This window comes from Anomalospiza imberbis, chromosome 3 (genome assembly GCF_031753505.1).
Source record: "Anomalospiza imberbis isolate Cuckoo-Finch-1a 21T00152 chromosome 3, ASM3175350v1, whole genome shotgun sequence".
NCBI classification, from domain to species: Eukaryota; Metazoa; Chordata; class Aves; order Passeriformes; family Viduidae; genus Anomalospiza; species Anomalospiza imberbis.
The window spans coordinates 78,252,968-78,268,780 of record NC_089683.1 but is presented as its reverse complement, the minus strand read 5'-3'; the positions used below and the strand labels follow the sequence as shown (position 1 = coordinate 78,268,780).

General features: G+C 38.6%; 1 protein-coding gene across 6 annotated transcripts in view; it reads left to right on the top strand.

Annotated features, from left to right (window-relative positions):
- Nucleotides 1–15,813, top strand: part of LTBP1 (latent transforming growth factor beta binding protein 1) — a 185,766-nt gene that overhangs the window by 43,731 nt on the left and 126,222 nt on the right. For all 6 annotated transcript variants that reach the window (XM_068185291.1, XM_068185292.1, XM_068185290.1 and 3 more), the window contains exon 4: nt 3,840–4,015. In XM_068185291.1, coding sequence (XP_068041392.1) covers nt 3,840–4,015 — 176 coding nt within the window. The remainder of the gene's footprint in view (nt 1–3,839; nt 4,016–15,813) is intronic.

Here is a 15,813-nt window from a genome sequence, read left to right as displayed (position 1 = left end):
CTTTTTTTGGACACATTATCATTGGAATGTGCCTTCAGGGAAGAAGGATCCAAGACAGTTGTGTCCTTCTAACAACTGGTCAATATTTAAGGATTTTTTTTTTCGGGCTCAAAAATGGTGCATCCTGATGAGCAAGAAATTGAGCAAAGTGGACAAGAGACTTGCATGGATGAACATGGAACTCCTGTCAATACCCATGCACAAATAAGGGATACACAGGAGAAGGAAGCAGGGACAGAGCACTTGAAACATAAATAGAGGTGTTGTCAGAGTATGCAGAAATGCAACAAGGAAGGCTGAGGCCCATCTGGAATTAAAAACCTGGCCAAGGATATCAAGTACAGGAAGAAAATACATCAATAACAAATAGGAAATTAAGGAAAATGTGGGCCTGTTTTTAAATGAAGTGGGGACTCTGGTAACAGAAATACAAAGAAGGCAGAATTACTGAATGCCTTCTGTCCATCAGTCTTCACTGACAAGACCAGCCCTTATGAATCTCTGACCTGGCACACCAGGGAAAAGGAATGGTGGAAGGAAGACTTCTGCTTCATCAAGGAGGCTTGGGTTAGAGATCACCTAGGCAAACTTAACATCCACAAATCCATGGGCCATGATGGGATGCATCCATGAGGGCTGAGAGAGATAGCAAACATCATAGCTAGCCACTCATGGTCATCTTTGAAAGGTCATGGCAGTCAGAAGTGGTGCTTGAGGACTAGAGGAAAGCAAGTGTCACCCCAGCCTTCAAAAAGGGGCAAGAAGGAGTACCCAGGCAACTACTGCCTCACCTCAATCTCTGGAAATGTAATGGAGTGCCTTGTTCTGGAGGCCATCTTTAAATGTGTGGAAGACCAGAAAGTAACTAGGAGTAGTCAGCATGGATACACTAAAGGTAAATCATGCTCGACCAACCCAATTGTCTTCTACAGTGACAAAACTACCTGGATGGATGAGGGGAGAGGAGAGAATATTTTCTACCTGGACTTCACCAAGCGCTTTGACACTCTCTCACAGCATCCTCATAGGCAAACTTGGGAGGTGCAGACTGGAGGAGTGGACAGTGAGGTGGCTTGAGAACTGGCTGAATGGCAGAAGACTTGACCAGGTCTCATACTGTTCACTCATTCATCAATGAGTTGGATGAAGGGGTAGATGCCTCCTCAGCAAGTTCACTGATGACACAAAATTGGGAAGATATCTCTGGCTGATACCCCAGAGTGCTGTGCTGGAGGATGGGCAGAGAAGAACTGCCCATCCTGTCTGAAGTTCAAAGGCAAATGAAGGGTCCTGTACCAGCACAGGCTGGGGGCTGACCTGCTGGAAAGCAGCTCTGTGGAGAAGGACCTGGGGGTCCTGGTGGACAACCAGCCATCCATGAGCCAGCGGTGTGTCCTTGTGGCCAAGAAGGCCAATGGAATCCTGGGTGCATTAGGAAGAGCACTGCCAGCAGGTCAAGGGGGGCGATCCTGCCCCTCTGCCCAGCCCTGGTGAGGCACATCTGGAGTGCTGAGTCCAGTCCTGGCCTCCTCAGGACAAGAGAGATGTGGAGCTCTGGGAGTGGGCTTGAACAGAGGGCAGCAAAGGTAATTAGGGGACTGCTAATCAGAGATCATTAGGAAGACCTTGCTTGAGCAGAAGTTGACCCCACCAATGGTCCGTTCCAACCTTACCCATTCTGGGATTCTCTAATGCTTTACAACTGAATATAACCTTGACAGAAAACGCTCAGCCACTTAAATGGCAGCATCTGTATCTAGTATTTTGATCTCTGCTGTCAAGTCCCGCTTCTACATTCAGCATAGACGCTCTTCTGTGTGCAAAACCAGAAATGGATGTCCTTATGCGTAGGCATCAAATGGGGTCCATTAGGAAAAAAGAGGTTGTGCAGGAGTGATTTCAGTGATTCTTCAAAGAAATGAAATTCATATGCAAGCAGTACTGAAGGCAACGACTTCAGCTTTATCTCAGGCTGAGGGTTTCCCGGTCATACTTCTTATCAGACTGTTTTGAATTCCAAGCCTGACCTCCAATAGCAGTGAAGGCTCTCTTTTGATCTTCTGGTAGGAGCCCTAAAGGCAACATAGAAATTACAGTATTTTCTCTTATTCTGGCAAAAGGACTTCTACTGAATGCAATGAGACTGTGTAAGTACTGTATTAGAAATATTGACTTGGAGACAGCCTGAGCAGTTATGTTTCTGTTCTACATAGGAGGCTTAGAATGTCACTATTAATGAATGGTCTTGTTAATTTGGATCAGTTTGGGAAAAAGAGCATCTGTGTAGGACAAAACCCCATTGTTTGCTCTAACCACAAATCCATTGGCTACAGCAGTTACTAAGCATCTTGAATAACATGACCAAGGAGTTAGGCATTGCTTTGGAGATAGGGGTTTGTTTAGACTCCACATGTCAGAAAACAATGCAGTAGTCATTTAAGTTCTCAGCTGAAACTCTGCAGTCTCACCTATGTGGGGAAGTGCTGCCCAGCTGTCCTTTTTAATATAGGCTTTATGACTTATTCTCAGAGGACAGTTATTTACCCGGTAGAACTGTGGCTCTGATGGATGGTTGTTTCAAATCCCATAACTTTTTTCCCCATTTTTCCATTTTTGAAGACCAAACTAGTTACAGATCCTCAGCTGAGAATGAAGTAAAGGAGGCTTACAGCATCTCACTCTGTATGCCTTCATTTGAGCAAAGGACTATGTAGTCCTGATTGCCACTGTTATTAGGTTAGTAGTTGATTCTACTCTCCAAGGAGTGTCTGATCTGCACTAGCTATGGCCACTTGAAGGCGTGTTATTAGTAGGTTTGTTACTTGGAAGTGTGTTATTACTTGCTAGGTGGTGGGATTCTTCAGCCTTGGGGCCCCAAAGCAGCTTGCAGTTTCATTGAATGTGGCTAAGAGCTGGCCAATCTGCTGCCTTATAAATTGCTGGAAGAGTGAAGGCCAGTTTGTTAGTGAAGAAATTATTTCTACTTCTGATGGTTGCTAAATAACCATGGGCTTTTTGATAGGGAGAGGAGGGTATTGTTATTGAAAGTTGGTAAGGCCTTGTGCAGTGAAAGGCTGAGGTCATAGGGAGGAATCCAACCATATGAGTCAGGATTAGCAGTGAGAGAATCCTGAGCTTGAAGGAATCTTCTTGTTTAGCAGGAAAGGAAAATGGCTTTGTTGTTAAGGGAGGCCATGTGGTTATGGGACGTTTGTCAGAGATGTTCAATAGTGCAGGCAAAGACAAAGTGGATGGGCAAAGTAATGTGACTCTGGGACACAGACCTTGTGATTAGGTGGGAAACAGTCTGAAAAAGGGGAGAAGGAGCAGTGCTTTGCTCTTTTGCTAGAGGGATATATGGTGAAGAGGGAAATGATTTCTGGGAACAGAAGGGGAAGGGTTTAGGTTCTACTTAATATACCTTGTATGGAATGAGAGTTGTAAGAAATGGAATAAGGTTTGAATGTATCACTGCTTCTCTGACCTGTCTGGAAAGCTCTGTGTGTTAACAAATTTGAGCTGCAATTCATTTTGATCAGGGCTTTTCCCTGCTCATCCCCATTTTCTGAGCTGTCCATGATATTTCTCTTGCCATGTCAAAAACAAAGTTATATAATTCCTGTAGTCTGTCTTTCTTAGGAGTTTGAGCTGACAAGACAATGAGGGTGCTAAATGCTTGGAAAATTAGGTTCTTACTTGTAAGGTAGTAGGTTTCCCAAACTGCATTTTGAGAATTTGGAGTACAGCTGAATTTGTTTTCAATTTTTTTACAAGTAGTTTCTAAGTCTAATTTATTAGTTCTTACATTGTTCTGTCTTTTCTATCTCTTTCCAAAACAGGATGATACCCCTTTCATCTCAGACATTAATGATGAATCTTCATCACGGCCAAACACAGGAATATGTGATTAAGCCCAAATATTATCCAGTAAAAAAAGTGATTTCAGGAGAGCAGTCCACTGAGGGCTCATTACCACTGAGACTCGGCCAGGATCAACCTGCATCACCTTTGCGACGTGAGTAGAAGTACAAAAAGCATACTGCCTTCTCTCCCCACACAAAGTCCCCACTCCCCATTTTTTTAAGATCTTGCAATTTTCTGCAGTAACACTTGAAGACAGAGAAAGGTTAAAACAACTAGACATGAGAATTCTTAGATTAGCAAATGCTTCAATATTCGGCATTTTGTGGAGAAACAAAACAGATTTCCTGGATGAGAAAAAAAAATGAACCTGATTCACTGTGGAAAATGTATCATGTTATTTCTAGATAATAGTTTTTTCTTCAGAGAAGGGTGCTTTGTGAATGCTTTGCTAGAATAGGCACATCTATGAGTGTAGTCAGTGTCAGTATGATGGATACCTTTTTGGAAAGCTGGAGTTCAGGACTGTGGTCTCATTGGTGACTAATTTTCTCTATAATTTATTACGTGTTTATGAACTTCTGCACAGTATGGAGCTGCCTGAGAGTTTCTGCTTCATATTTATAAAAAAAAGACTGTGTAGGTGCCCAGCTTGTGGCCTTGGCTCATGCCCCATTGTGTGCAGAGCTTGAGGACAAGTTTTGGCGTAGAAGATTAAGAGCTTGATGAATTATGGGTTAGGTATTACAGAACGTCTGCTGGCTTGATTTGGAGAAAAGTTCCTGCAGCTGAATAATGGACTGATTAACATTCAGACCTTAAGGTACTTGCAGTCTCCTGACAGACTTCCTTTGCTGTAGCACAAAGAATTATGCTCTGCTGAGGTTTTAGGGAAGAGCCTTTCCTTCTAAATCTTTAACTAGAATTCCTTTGTGCGTATTTGCATTTCTGCATTGCACATCTTTATGGTCTATCCATTTACACTTAAATACAACTCCTTGCTTCCTTTACTTCAAGTATAAGTTTGTTGATGGTAAATGAGACTATTGGCTCTAATGGGAAGAACAGTGGGCAGCTGGAGGTCTTTCAATTAACATTTTCAGAGTGGTGAAATATACTTCTTGCAAAGCACTATATCCCTTTCTTAGAAGTTTCAGAAAGATTTATTTTTTTTTAGTCACAATGTCAACGTCAAACAGTAGTCTCTTTTGTAAATAAGATAATACTGCTTTTTTCCAGTCAGCAGTTGTTTTCCTTCAAATAAAGTATTAATGACCACCAGGATTGGATTGTGACCATCTCCATGCATTTTACTTCAAAGCATTAACACTGTGCCAGAGACTGGCAATTGTGAAAATTGAACCCCATAGAATAAACTTTTTTTCTTTAGCTGTAGCTGCAGTTGGTTTTGATTTTTGGATTTCTATAGATTGTTTCAATCCAGTGATATAAAATGGGTGGTCTTGAATAATTCTATTTGCAACCTGGTAGTCCATAAAACAGTAGGAAGATTTTTTTAGTAATTCAGGTACATCTACCTCAGACATTTCCCACTAGTCCCTTAGTGGCACTGTTAAATAGTAACCACTAGTCATCTGAGCATGAATCCTCTAAATATCAGTGCTTGTAATCCCTGGATTTATAAATGCATTACTGAAGAAAATTAGTTACAGGAATTTTGTGTGGTTTCTATTGGTCTAAAATGTATATGATAGTAAACAAATTCTAAATGTAGTCTTTTTGGAACTCCTTTCAACGTAGCTTTTGTGAGAACTGCTTATTACAGCAGGAAGAGGCTAGGAAGTTCTCAGTTTCACTCTGTCCACTTCTGGTTGCTATATTTTCCAGCCTGAGATGTCTGTGGGCTAGTGTTTAGTGGCATTGTGTGTTTCGCCCATTGAGCTGAAAACTGTGAAATTTCTGCTTCTGAAATCAGTTGTCTGGTGTTGCCTGCATGTGGAGGACAATTTTGCTCACCCCCTCACCAGGGTACAGTTCCTCATAAGCACAATGATGATGTCGCTACTTCCCTGTTTTAGAGGCATGTTGAGAAAATGTATTAATTAGTGATTGTGGCTACCACAGAATGCACTGAAAGCAGAAGAAAAACTCAAGAGTACTTTACTTACAGCTGATATTGTGTGACGTAAATAAGGCATGTGTTTGTATAATGAAGTTATCCCAAGGAAGAAGGGACGATAAGAGAGAACATGAGACTAATCTCTCTATTCAGGAAGACAATGTGAGAAGTATGTGAATTTTGCAATTGAAGTTACATGTTAAGTTGATAAAATTAAGTACTATGGACAACTACTTTCTTCTAGGTAGATTGGATCGTTTTGATCTTCACCAAAATTCTTTATAAAATTCATTAAAGAGAGCTTGTCTCTACTTTAGGTAATAAATGAAAACTTGTCTTGAATTTAAGTAGTAAAGATTACGTAAGGTTTAGTGAATTTGGGCTTGCAGCACCCTACTGTGTCTTAGTTGTATGTGTTGTGGCTAGATGTTGGACAAATATGCCTGTATGGCTTTTGGACTCTTAGGATCTGCTCATGGTTCTGTGGACAACTCTTAAATTCTTGTGTAAGGATGAAGCTGAAACAATATGAAAGTCATGTAACTCCTCTAACTGTGGATACATTGTATTGCATCATATTTTACATAGGTTTATACACATGAGATAAGCTTAATGTGGAAGAAAATGTCCCAGCACTTAAGAGTTGTGATGTGCAGAATACCCCGTTCCAAATTTGGCATAATAAAAGCTTTCCTATATTGGCAGCACAATACACTGGTGACTTAGTGAGTCTCCTCTGTAAGTTCATATGTAATTACATATGCTGGCTTCACTGATGACTTCAGAGGTTGATTTGAGCAAATCCCAGGTGTCACTTTGAAATTGCAATTTAAACTATTTTTGAGAAATTGCCCCATTCTGACTTCATTAAATGGCACTTACTTCATAATAATAGTAATTCCCTGACAGGAAGTATGGGTAAACAGCTGCAAAAGGCATAAATATTTTACTGCTTTAAAAAGTGCAGACAGAGATACGATATGTGTTGCATATAAATGCATCTGTATGATTTGACATTCTACCCAAGTTCAGACTTTGGAGGAAAAACTCCCTCTGGTTTTCACTGGGTCAGATGCTCTTTCCACCATTCTTGGTCTTGCTTTGTGGAACTGCTCTTCATGAACATCAAAATAATTCTCTCTGGCTTGTCTTAACTAGATCACTACATTGTGATCCTTGTAACTTGTGCCAGTCAATGTATTTATGGATATTAAACAGTGGTAATATTCCCGACTAGAAGTTTTGGGAAATTTGGAGATAAGGGAGGATCTGAAGGCTACACTCTGAGCAAGGTACAGCCAGCACAATGAGGTGAATGAAACCAGAATGAACTTAGAAGACTAACATTAAGAAATAATTGAACAATTACAACATAGTCTATTTGGAGGGAATGCAGAGTCAAATTTGCTTCAGTCACTCATGGCAACTGACTTTCATGTATTGCTCCTAAAATTGTACATTGTCATTTGCAAGGGAATGGGGTAAGTGCATAAATGTTGGGGACTTTTTTGTTTCATTTTCTCAAATGCATGTGTGTTCAAAGCCTGTCCTCTCATTCCAGAGGCAGAAGGGATTTTTAAGAGATAAGTTAAAAAGTTTAAGATAAAACTTTGTTCCTGTCAGCATCAGGGTCAAACAGCACTGGGGCTTTTCCAAAGAACAATTTTAGTGTGAAGCATTCTTTTCCTCTCTGCCATTTAAGAGCATTATTCTTCCTGCTATTGAACAGTATGGTGATTCGTAACAGCCAGTTAAAGTTTACTTTTGATTCCAGCAAGACTGGGAAATGACAGGCTATATTCTAGGTATAAATTGAGTTATATAGATTCACATTAATGCAGCTAACTCTAGCAAACCAAACAACAAATTTACTTTGCTTTTTCCTCAAAAAATAGTGGCAAATTCTGAAAAAATAACTAACAAATGAATACAGTTTATTTAGCAATTATAAAAGACTATGGAGTTCTTTGAAAACCTTGGAGACAGAATAGCTCTGTATAAATGCAAGCTGTTTCACTCAGTATACTGTTGCTCTAGGCATTATAACAATACCCTTGCTAAGCTTTGTGATTGTTTTTGTGTCCATAAAGGGCTCACAATTGAGGAGACCAGAAAATCAGCACCCCCCGCAAAACGTACTATATTTTTCTCTTTGGACTCTGAAAAGATTTTATGGCCCTGAGCTCATTAGAAAATAAATGTCTGCCTGACAAGCAAAGGCTACTGATGCTTTTATAGAAACTATTTTAAATGTTGCATTCACCCGAAAATGTATTGTCATCTCCATGCTTTAAAATACAGAGGTGAATATACAGCAGAATGAGGAAGAATGTTGGAAAAACATGGTGATCTGGCATTCAGAACTAAAATCAGTTCAAAGCATGTAATTGCTGGGGGAAAACACAGACTGAGACAAATGCATCTCAACTTCTGAGATGAAAGAGTATTGGCTCCAAAAGCAAAAATTTCTCAAGATGATAAGAAGAGGTTTTCCAGAAAATTCTGTAGGGGAAAGCCTTTAGGATGTTTTAAAAATGTTAATTTAGGTGGATATAGAGACCTATTGAACCCACACAATTAAACATTAAAAGTCCCTTAGCCTGGCTAACTCCACAGTTGCTGTAATACAAGTCTTTGATATCAAGAATTGATTCTGATTGTTGCAAGTAGCTGAGTCTGGTTTTCTTCATAGGAGATATGAAAGTGCTCTTCTGTCAGTGCCATTGCCTATGCTAGAAGGAATGAACAAATGTGGACAAAAAAATTACTGTAAGAAGGTCCATACCCTGTGAAGCTGAGATTTCAGAATCAGTGACATCCTTATGTCTGTTGTAATTTTTTCCCTCTTCGGAAAATTAGGGGAAAAAAAAAAAGATCTTGGCTTCATATACTGCTGAGAGAGAAGATTTTTAATGGTGATTCAGCATGCAGAGGCGGCTGTATTCATTTATAACTTAATTCCATGATGTCCTGTCCTTTGTCACTGTTTACAGTTTGTTGACTTCCCTAGTGCTTTTTGGTTGTTTCCCTTCAGGAAATGAAATGTCAAGTGGATATACTTTAGTAAGGTAATATTAATTTAATTTTTTTCCCTATTCTTCATAGAAATTATGAACATTGACTCTTGCAATTTAGACTTTTTTTTTCATTTGAGGGAGTTGCGTATGTTGGGAGGGGGAAACGCTATCTCAAGAATTTATTTTCTTGGTAAGTTACTTATTTTCTTGAGAAATGCTCTTCCAGCTTGAGACTTGTAATACTATTGTCTAATATTTGTATTATCATTGTGAAAGAAGCCTAAATAATAACCTTAGGCAAAAGGCGTAATTTCAGATGAGTACTGAATTTCAGGTGGCAGTCAGTCTCATTCTCAGTGTATAAGACTGAATTCAGACCACCTAGTGAAAGAGTCCTGTTGATAAAGTGGACAGTGGCATAGTATTTAGCTGGTAATATTAAAGCTCCTGTATGGTTGTAAGTTTGTGTGCAAAGATGTTGATTCATTATCAGGCTGTGCATTGCAGCAGCTTTCATCAGTGGACAATTGCTTGCAGTGGGCTGTAAAGTTACTGCTGCTTTATTACAGCCGAGATGAGGATTGTAACCCTAACCCTAGCTACATGCCTTACATGTAGGTATGTGTCTAAATGTGGCTTTTGGGTCTTTGTTACCATATCACTCAAGTGAAAGCCTTTTGGGTCTAGGTATACTTACATACCTAAGAAGCTGGATAATTTGAATGGAAGCTTAAAAAGGCTTGTTCACCTGAATGCTGTGCTTACAGCTGGAGTCTGGAGTAGTATCCAGCCCCAAACCTGAAGTAATCATGTGAACTTGAGCATGAGGCTCTTGAAGAGCTTGAAGTTTTGTTTCAGGACAAGTATTTCACTCTCGGAAAGGTAGGCCATCTAGGTGCTAATATTTTGTGTAATTCATATTTAAAATTGCAGCTGAAGCACTTGACTGCCTGCCTGTCCTTAGAAGCACACTCAGCTGAACTCTCCTGCAGGATTTAGCTCCCCAAGGACTGCTATAGCAGTCATAGTGGTGTCTGGAATCCAGCTGTAGTGAACTCACACGGTTCTTCAAAGAAAAGTGTCTGAGCCCTAAACTAAGCAGTCTTGATCTAAGGATTTGAACTAAGCAGTCTTAGGTCATCAGCATTTACTTCTGAATGGGTTGGGCACACTCCTGTTCAATGTTCTGCTTGCTCCATGCAATCAATTTCTCTCATCTCTTGGAAAAGAGACCTAGGACTGATAAAGTGGTGTAACTCAAGGCTAAAATTTAGCTCTTTATAATCATAAACATTTGTGGATCTAGTTTAAATGTAATTTTTTAAAACAAAATAAATGCGGTACAGATTAAAAGAATTATTGCCCAATAAGTTTATTGAAATGAATTGAAGCCATTCCATCAGACATCAAACCACGCTGCATGCTCTGTTTGGGTTGGTACCTTTTTCTGATCACACTCAACTATGTGAAGGGAATGATAGTTATCTCATTACCAGGGAGAATGGCTGTAGTTTAAGATAGGATGTTCATTGCCTGAGGATTGTATATAAAGAATCCTTGTAGTGGTCAAAAAGACAAGGAAGAAAAAAGGTGATTCATTAAACCTGCTGGCAGAGACCTCAGATTTCAAGTCTGTGTGTGATTTGTACATTATGGGTTTCTACAGGACAAAATTGAATGTAATTTCTGTGAATTCCTCTCTTTCTCTAAAAGGCTGTGTCAGTGAGAGAATTTATCAGCAAAGGGCTTGTGGCATGTAAACACAGTTAGGTCTTTCTAAACAATCTCAGCACTTGTGTCTGCATATGCTCCTTTGGTACTTTTAAGTGAAGCCACCCATAGAAAACACAAAAAACCTATGTTGCAGATAGTAGAGATCTTTTTGGAATTTGTCAAAATTAATAGAGGAAACCTACTTGAATGAAACAAATGTTGCTGTAGTAAATGACTTCAAACAGTACTCTGTTCACACTCACCTCTATTTTAAACTGAGATTAAGATAATTGAAGAGTGGGTTATTTGCCTCTCCAAGAATAGACTACTAAAAATTGTAAAGTGTTTTGGAGGGTGGGGGGAGGTGGTGATGAGGAAGATAGTGGAATTCTCTGTTCTATTCCTTGACAGAGAGCAAGGAAGAGATTGTATCCCTTTGATAATCAGGAAGGGGAAAAGACTTTCCCTATTTTCTTTTCAGTTACCTTCTTCCTTCCTGGAAGCTTCCTACCTAATGCTTCCTGGAAGCATCAAATTTTCTTTTGAAATTATTTCTTTTCCTGTTTGTCAAGCACACTGAAGAAGCAAGAGAGCTTAAAAAGAAGGTAGAGAAACAAGGGTGAGATAGAAGCAGGAAGTCTGAGAGCTCAGTTTTGACTGCAGGGAGAAGATTGTGGTAGGAACTTCTGAGCAAGACAGGAGGAGGAATTGATGTGAAGATGTAAAGACATGGCTAGTCAGAAATAGGTGTCTAGAGAAGTGTGTGTAATAGCAATAGTGGCAATAAGAATGGCAACAAAAATATCAGTGCGTATCCCTCTTCAGTTACTGTCATATTAAGTAGTTGGATCATGTTTTGCTTTTTTGGAAGCCTTTTAGTTTGCATCAAGACAGTGGAACCGAGTACTTGGAAAGTGATGAAATATCAAAGGTTAAGCTGTATTAACTAATGAAATATATTTAACATCACACAAATGCAGCAAAAATATGAAGTACAGAAACAACAAAAAGTAGGAGTGCTAAACTACATTTCAATAATGTGTTCCTACAGCTGTCTAGACATGTTAAATCAAGTACAGCTTGCCATGCTGTCATCTTGCTCACAATGTTTGACTGGGTGGATGTGCACACATACACCTCACCTCATGCAGAACTGGGGGTGTGCTTTTAAGCATTAGAGAAGGCATTGGATCTTTGATGAAATAAATCTGGATAATCTTATTTTTAATTTCATTGACATGTCTAATTTCTCCCAATGCTTGTGAAAAGAGAACTGGCTGTGAGGTGACCTAGGGAACAGTAACCAAATTTCTGGAGAGAGCAAAGGTAGACATTGTATATTGAAGCCAAAAATCAAATTACTCAACAGCTGTGTCTTGTCTTTATTTAATCCATGTAGTTTTCAGACTTGTTTGTGCTTGTGACTGTTACAGAAAGATTAAGACTTATATTCTGCATGATTTTTAGATGGGTGATGTTTGAATGCAGGAGATTTTACTCCTATGCTCAGAGCAGAGTAAGGGTTGAGCTCATTTCTGGTAAGGTTGTATGAGGGATGTTCTGTATTTGTTTTACTGGGATGATATCTGTATCAACACATCAGAGAGGTCCTGCAGATTGGTTCTGGGTGTGAAGTATCAGTGCATTGTTGGGAGACAAAAATAAATTAAAATCATAGAAGCATTTTATGTAAAGCTGTGTTAAGTAATTCTGCTGCTCTCCCACCATTGATCAGACCTCAGCTGCAGTATAGTGTGGTTTTGGACAGGGTTTGTGAGGAAAGATTAGGACCAAGTGACTGGTATCAAAAGCAAAACAAAAAGATATATGTCTGCAAATACAGGCTGTTAGACTGAGTGTTTAGATGGTTTTGGTCTGGTCAAAATGAGAATGAGGGAGATTGATGGCTGTGGTCTTCAAGTATGTTAGAAAATGATCCACAGAGGAATAATGTTTTGTTAAAGCTTGCTGTAGATAAAGCAGGGTAATAGTTTGCTTGAGTTGCTACAGGGGAAATGTGGGTTACTTATTAGGAATACCTTTACAATAAGAGAGGCTGAAGTGCTGGAATAAATTCTTCGGGAAGGCTGTGGAATCTGCATAATAGAAGGGGTTTGAGGACAGTCTGGACAAACATTTTGTTTAATGTTGCTGTTTTATTCTGGGAAAATGAAGATGGGGAGATTAAGTGATCTGTCAGAATCTCTTTCAGCCCTTTCTGTGCCTTTTAAAGCCTGTTTTTCTCTCAATGTGTAATCAAAAATTTAGGGAAAATCTGCCTCTGGCCTATATGTCAATCTAGTGTGTCTTTATCTTTTTATTTTCTTTTTTTCTGTTTTTTTTTTTTCTTCTTTAGTTCCTAACATTATAAATCTTCTAGATTATGCTATTTCTAAGTTGTATGACACCTAAGTTCAACTTGTTCTGATCTTTGCAAACTAGATTTTTATTGTTGATTGGGTTTTTTAATGTTATTTTAAATTAATGACTAAGTGGTGACAAGATATAACTTGCTCATATATTGTCAAAAGTGTAAAAAGGTCATTTGACAATACTTCTAAGAGCTTAACTATCTTACTTGTGTGGTTGGTTTTCATACAATATCATCTTTCCTTTTAGCTGAACAAGCATATCTAGTGTAAGGTCTAAACCAGGTGGATTGGTGAAATAACTGGGAGACACCCTTTTTTAGTAAATATAAGTAATTTCCTTCTGCTTTTTTTATTGGTTGGTTTTGGTGGTTTTTGGGTTTTTATTTTTGTGTTAGCATTTAGCTAAGAAAAAAGAGGGTGTTGGTCATCTAAGAATTTAAAATGTTGAATCTATTAGCTGTTTAAAAGCTAATTTGATTTGGTTTTAGAAGATTTAATTTTAAATTGTCTCCTCAGGCATCATAGTTATAATTTGAAAATGTAAAATAGCCCGAAATAATCTATTCTCATTTTGAAGATACTGTAGTTTTAAAATAGAATCTTCAGGTCTGATGACACACTGTGTAGATAAACATATGAAAACATACTAGGAACAATGCAGATGTAGAATGTCATGAAAAGAGAGTAGTGTATATCATTATTGGAGGTACTGATGGAATGCCTATAGTTCTGCTAGTTCTATTTCCTTAGGAGATTTGCCTCAGGATATTTGTCCTAAGTGAAGGTATTTAAAAAAAAAAAAATGAGAACAACAACCCCCCCAAAACTGGCTTCTTAAAATAGTTTTAGAAATCCGTCTACAAAGAATATGGGACATGTGTCCATAAGCTACTCTGTTTACCAGTGTACTCAGCTGGTAGAAGCCACTGCTTGTGGATTTTCTTTCTTTAATTGTGAATCCTTTTGGTTAGATCACTGTGAAGCACAAAATCATCACGCAAATAACATCAATACTTTTGACACATTAAAATATTTTATTCTCTTTGCCCCCTTGACCTATGTAGTTATCTATTTAACTGAATACCAGTCCTGCTTTCACTAGTGTTGCTAGCCCATTGTCTTCCTGCAAAACAGGGACACAGCACAAATCATCTGAGCTCCACTGCAGCCATTGAATACTGTCAGAATGTTGGAGCTGTGAGAGCAGCCATAAACCCAAGGAAAATAAGTGTTTCTAGAAATTCTTCTCAGAAGAAACAAAGTCTGAGTTGCATTACACAGCAACTCAGGAGGTTGAGGAGGAATCCTTCCCCTTATACAGTTCTTTCTAGGCACGGCTGTGTAAGCTATTGTGGCCACCTGAACATAAAACCTGCCACCTGCCCTGTCTTAACTACTTCACCTTTTTTGCTGATGCAGGGGGGGAAAAAATTATCATAATGGATAGTGGGGGCAGAAAGGCTTCTATTAAGAAATCCTTTTGCTTGCATTTTCCAGTCCTCCTGCACTTGTTGCTAAATCATAAATTTATCACAGCAGGAGTTTGCTGTGTTCATGATATTATATCATAGTGACATACAGAGATGGGAAAAAATCACATATATACCATGCCAACTTTCAACTAAAATCTCATCACTTTACCCAGACATCTCTTTTTTTTAAATCTGGCTCAAGAGTTTTACAGATTTTGGAATTTATGGGTACATTCTTCCACTGATCTCTTTTGACAAATGTATCACAAAGCTCTTAAGCATAAGACAGCCTGGACTAGGAGGCAGGATGATGGCGCTGTTGGCTGAATCTCATTGTGCTTTTGCTGTCTAGCTGAGGTATGAATTTTTATCCACTGCTAGTCATCTTGATTGTCCTGTCTTTATTAAAACAAAAGTCTGTCTTTAGTTTGGCCGCTTTCTTCAGTATTTTTGCTATTTATTTGGTGTTTGCATCTTCTACTTTTGTATTTTTGCATTAGGCTTGTTTGTTTATCTGGTCTCACATTTGTATTTCCTCAGTTTGCTGTTATACTTAGGAGCATAGTGAGGTGTTTCATTTGCATATGTTTAAAATTTATCTAGAAGAGTTTGATTTACATCTGTGTGTGTGTATATATATATATACACATCTATATATATATAGATATATATGCTATACATCTCTGTGTGTATATATATATATATAAAAATTATTTCAGGTGTGTTGTTGTAGCACTATCAATTTTTTCCAAAAATGGATTTGAGGTAATCTAAGTTGCAGATTTTTTCATGCCTGTGTCACAGTGGCATCATCAGTTGAGGTTCTGGAGTTTGAAGAAAATACTCTCTATGCTTAAAAATATACTATCCTTTAACATGAGCTAGTCAAAAGTCAAAAGAGGTTAAGGCTGTAGCAGTACCTGTCCTTTCCTAGCATGAAATTGTGGGGTTTAGCATTAATACTGCAAAATCAGCTAACAGATGTTGAAGGATAGTTTCTCATTTAGAATTGAGTTTTCCTCTTTGGAGAAGAGGAGGGGAAAATAAATACAGAAGAGGAGATTCAAGGAAGTCCAAGAGTCTTGAAATTTCTACTAAAAGCTTCTTTTCAGGAGAAGGGCTTGTGATCTTTTTTTCAAATTGAATCTGTGTATTAAGCTCACTGTCAAGGCCCTTAAGCCTCAGAATCTGTGAGGATAGCACTGTTTACTTCTCTTCAACTGCAGAGAAGAATGATAGTAACATCTCTGCCTTGAATCAGCTCCTCAAACGCTGATCAGTTTTTAAGCTCAGAGGCC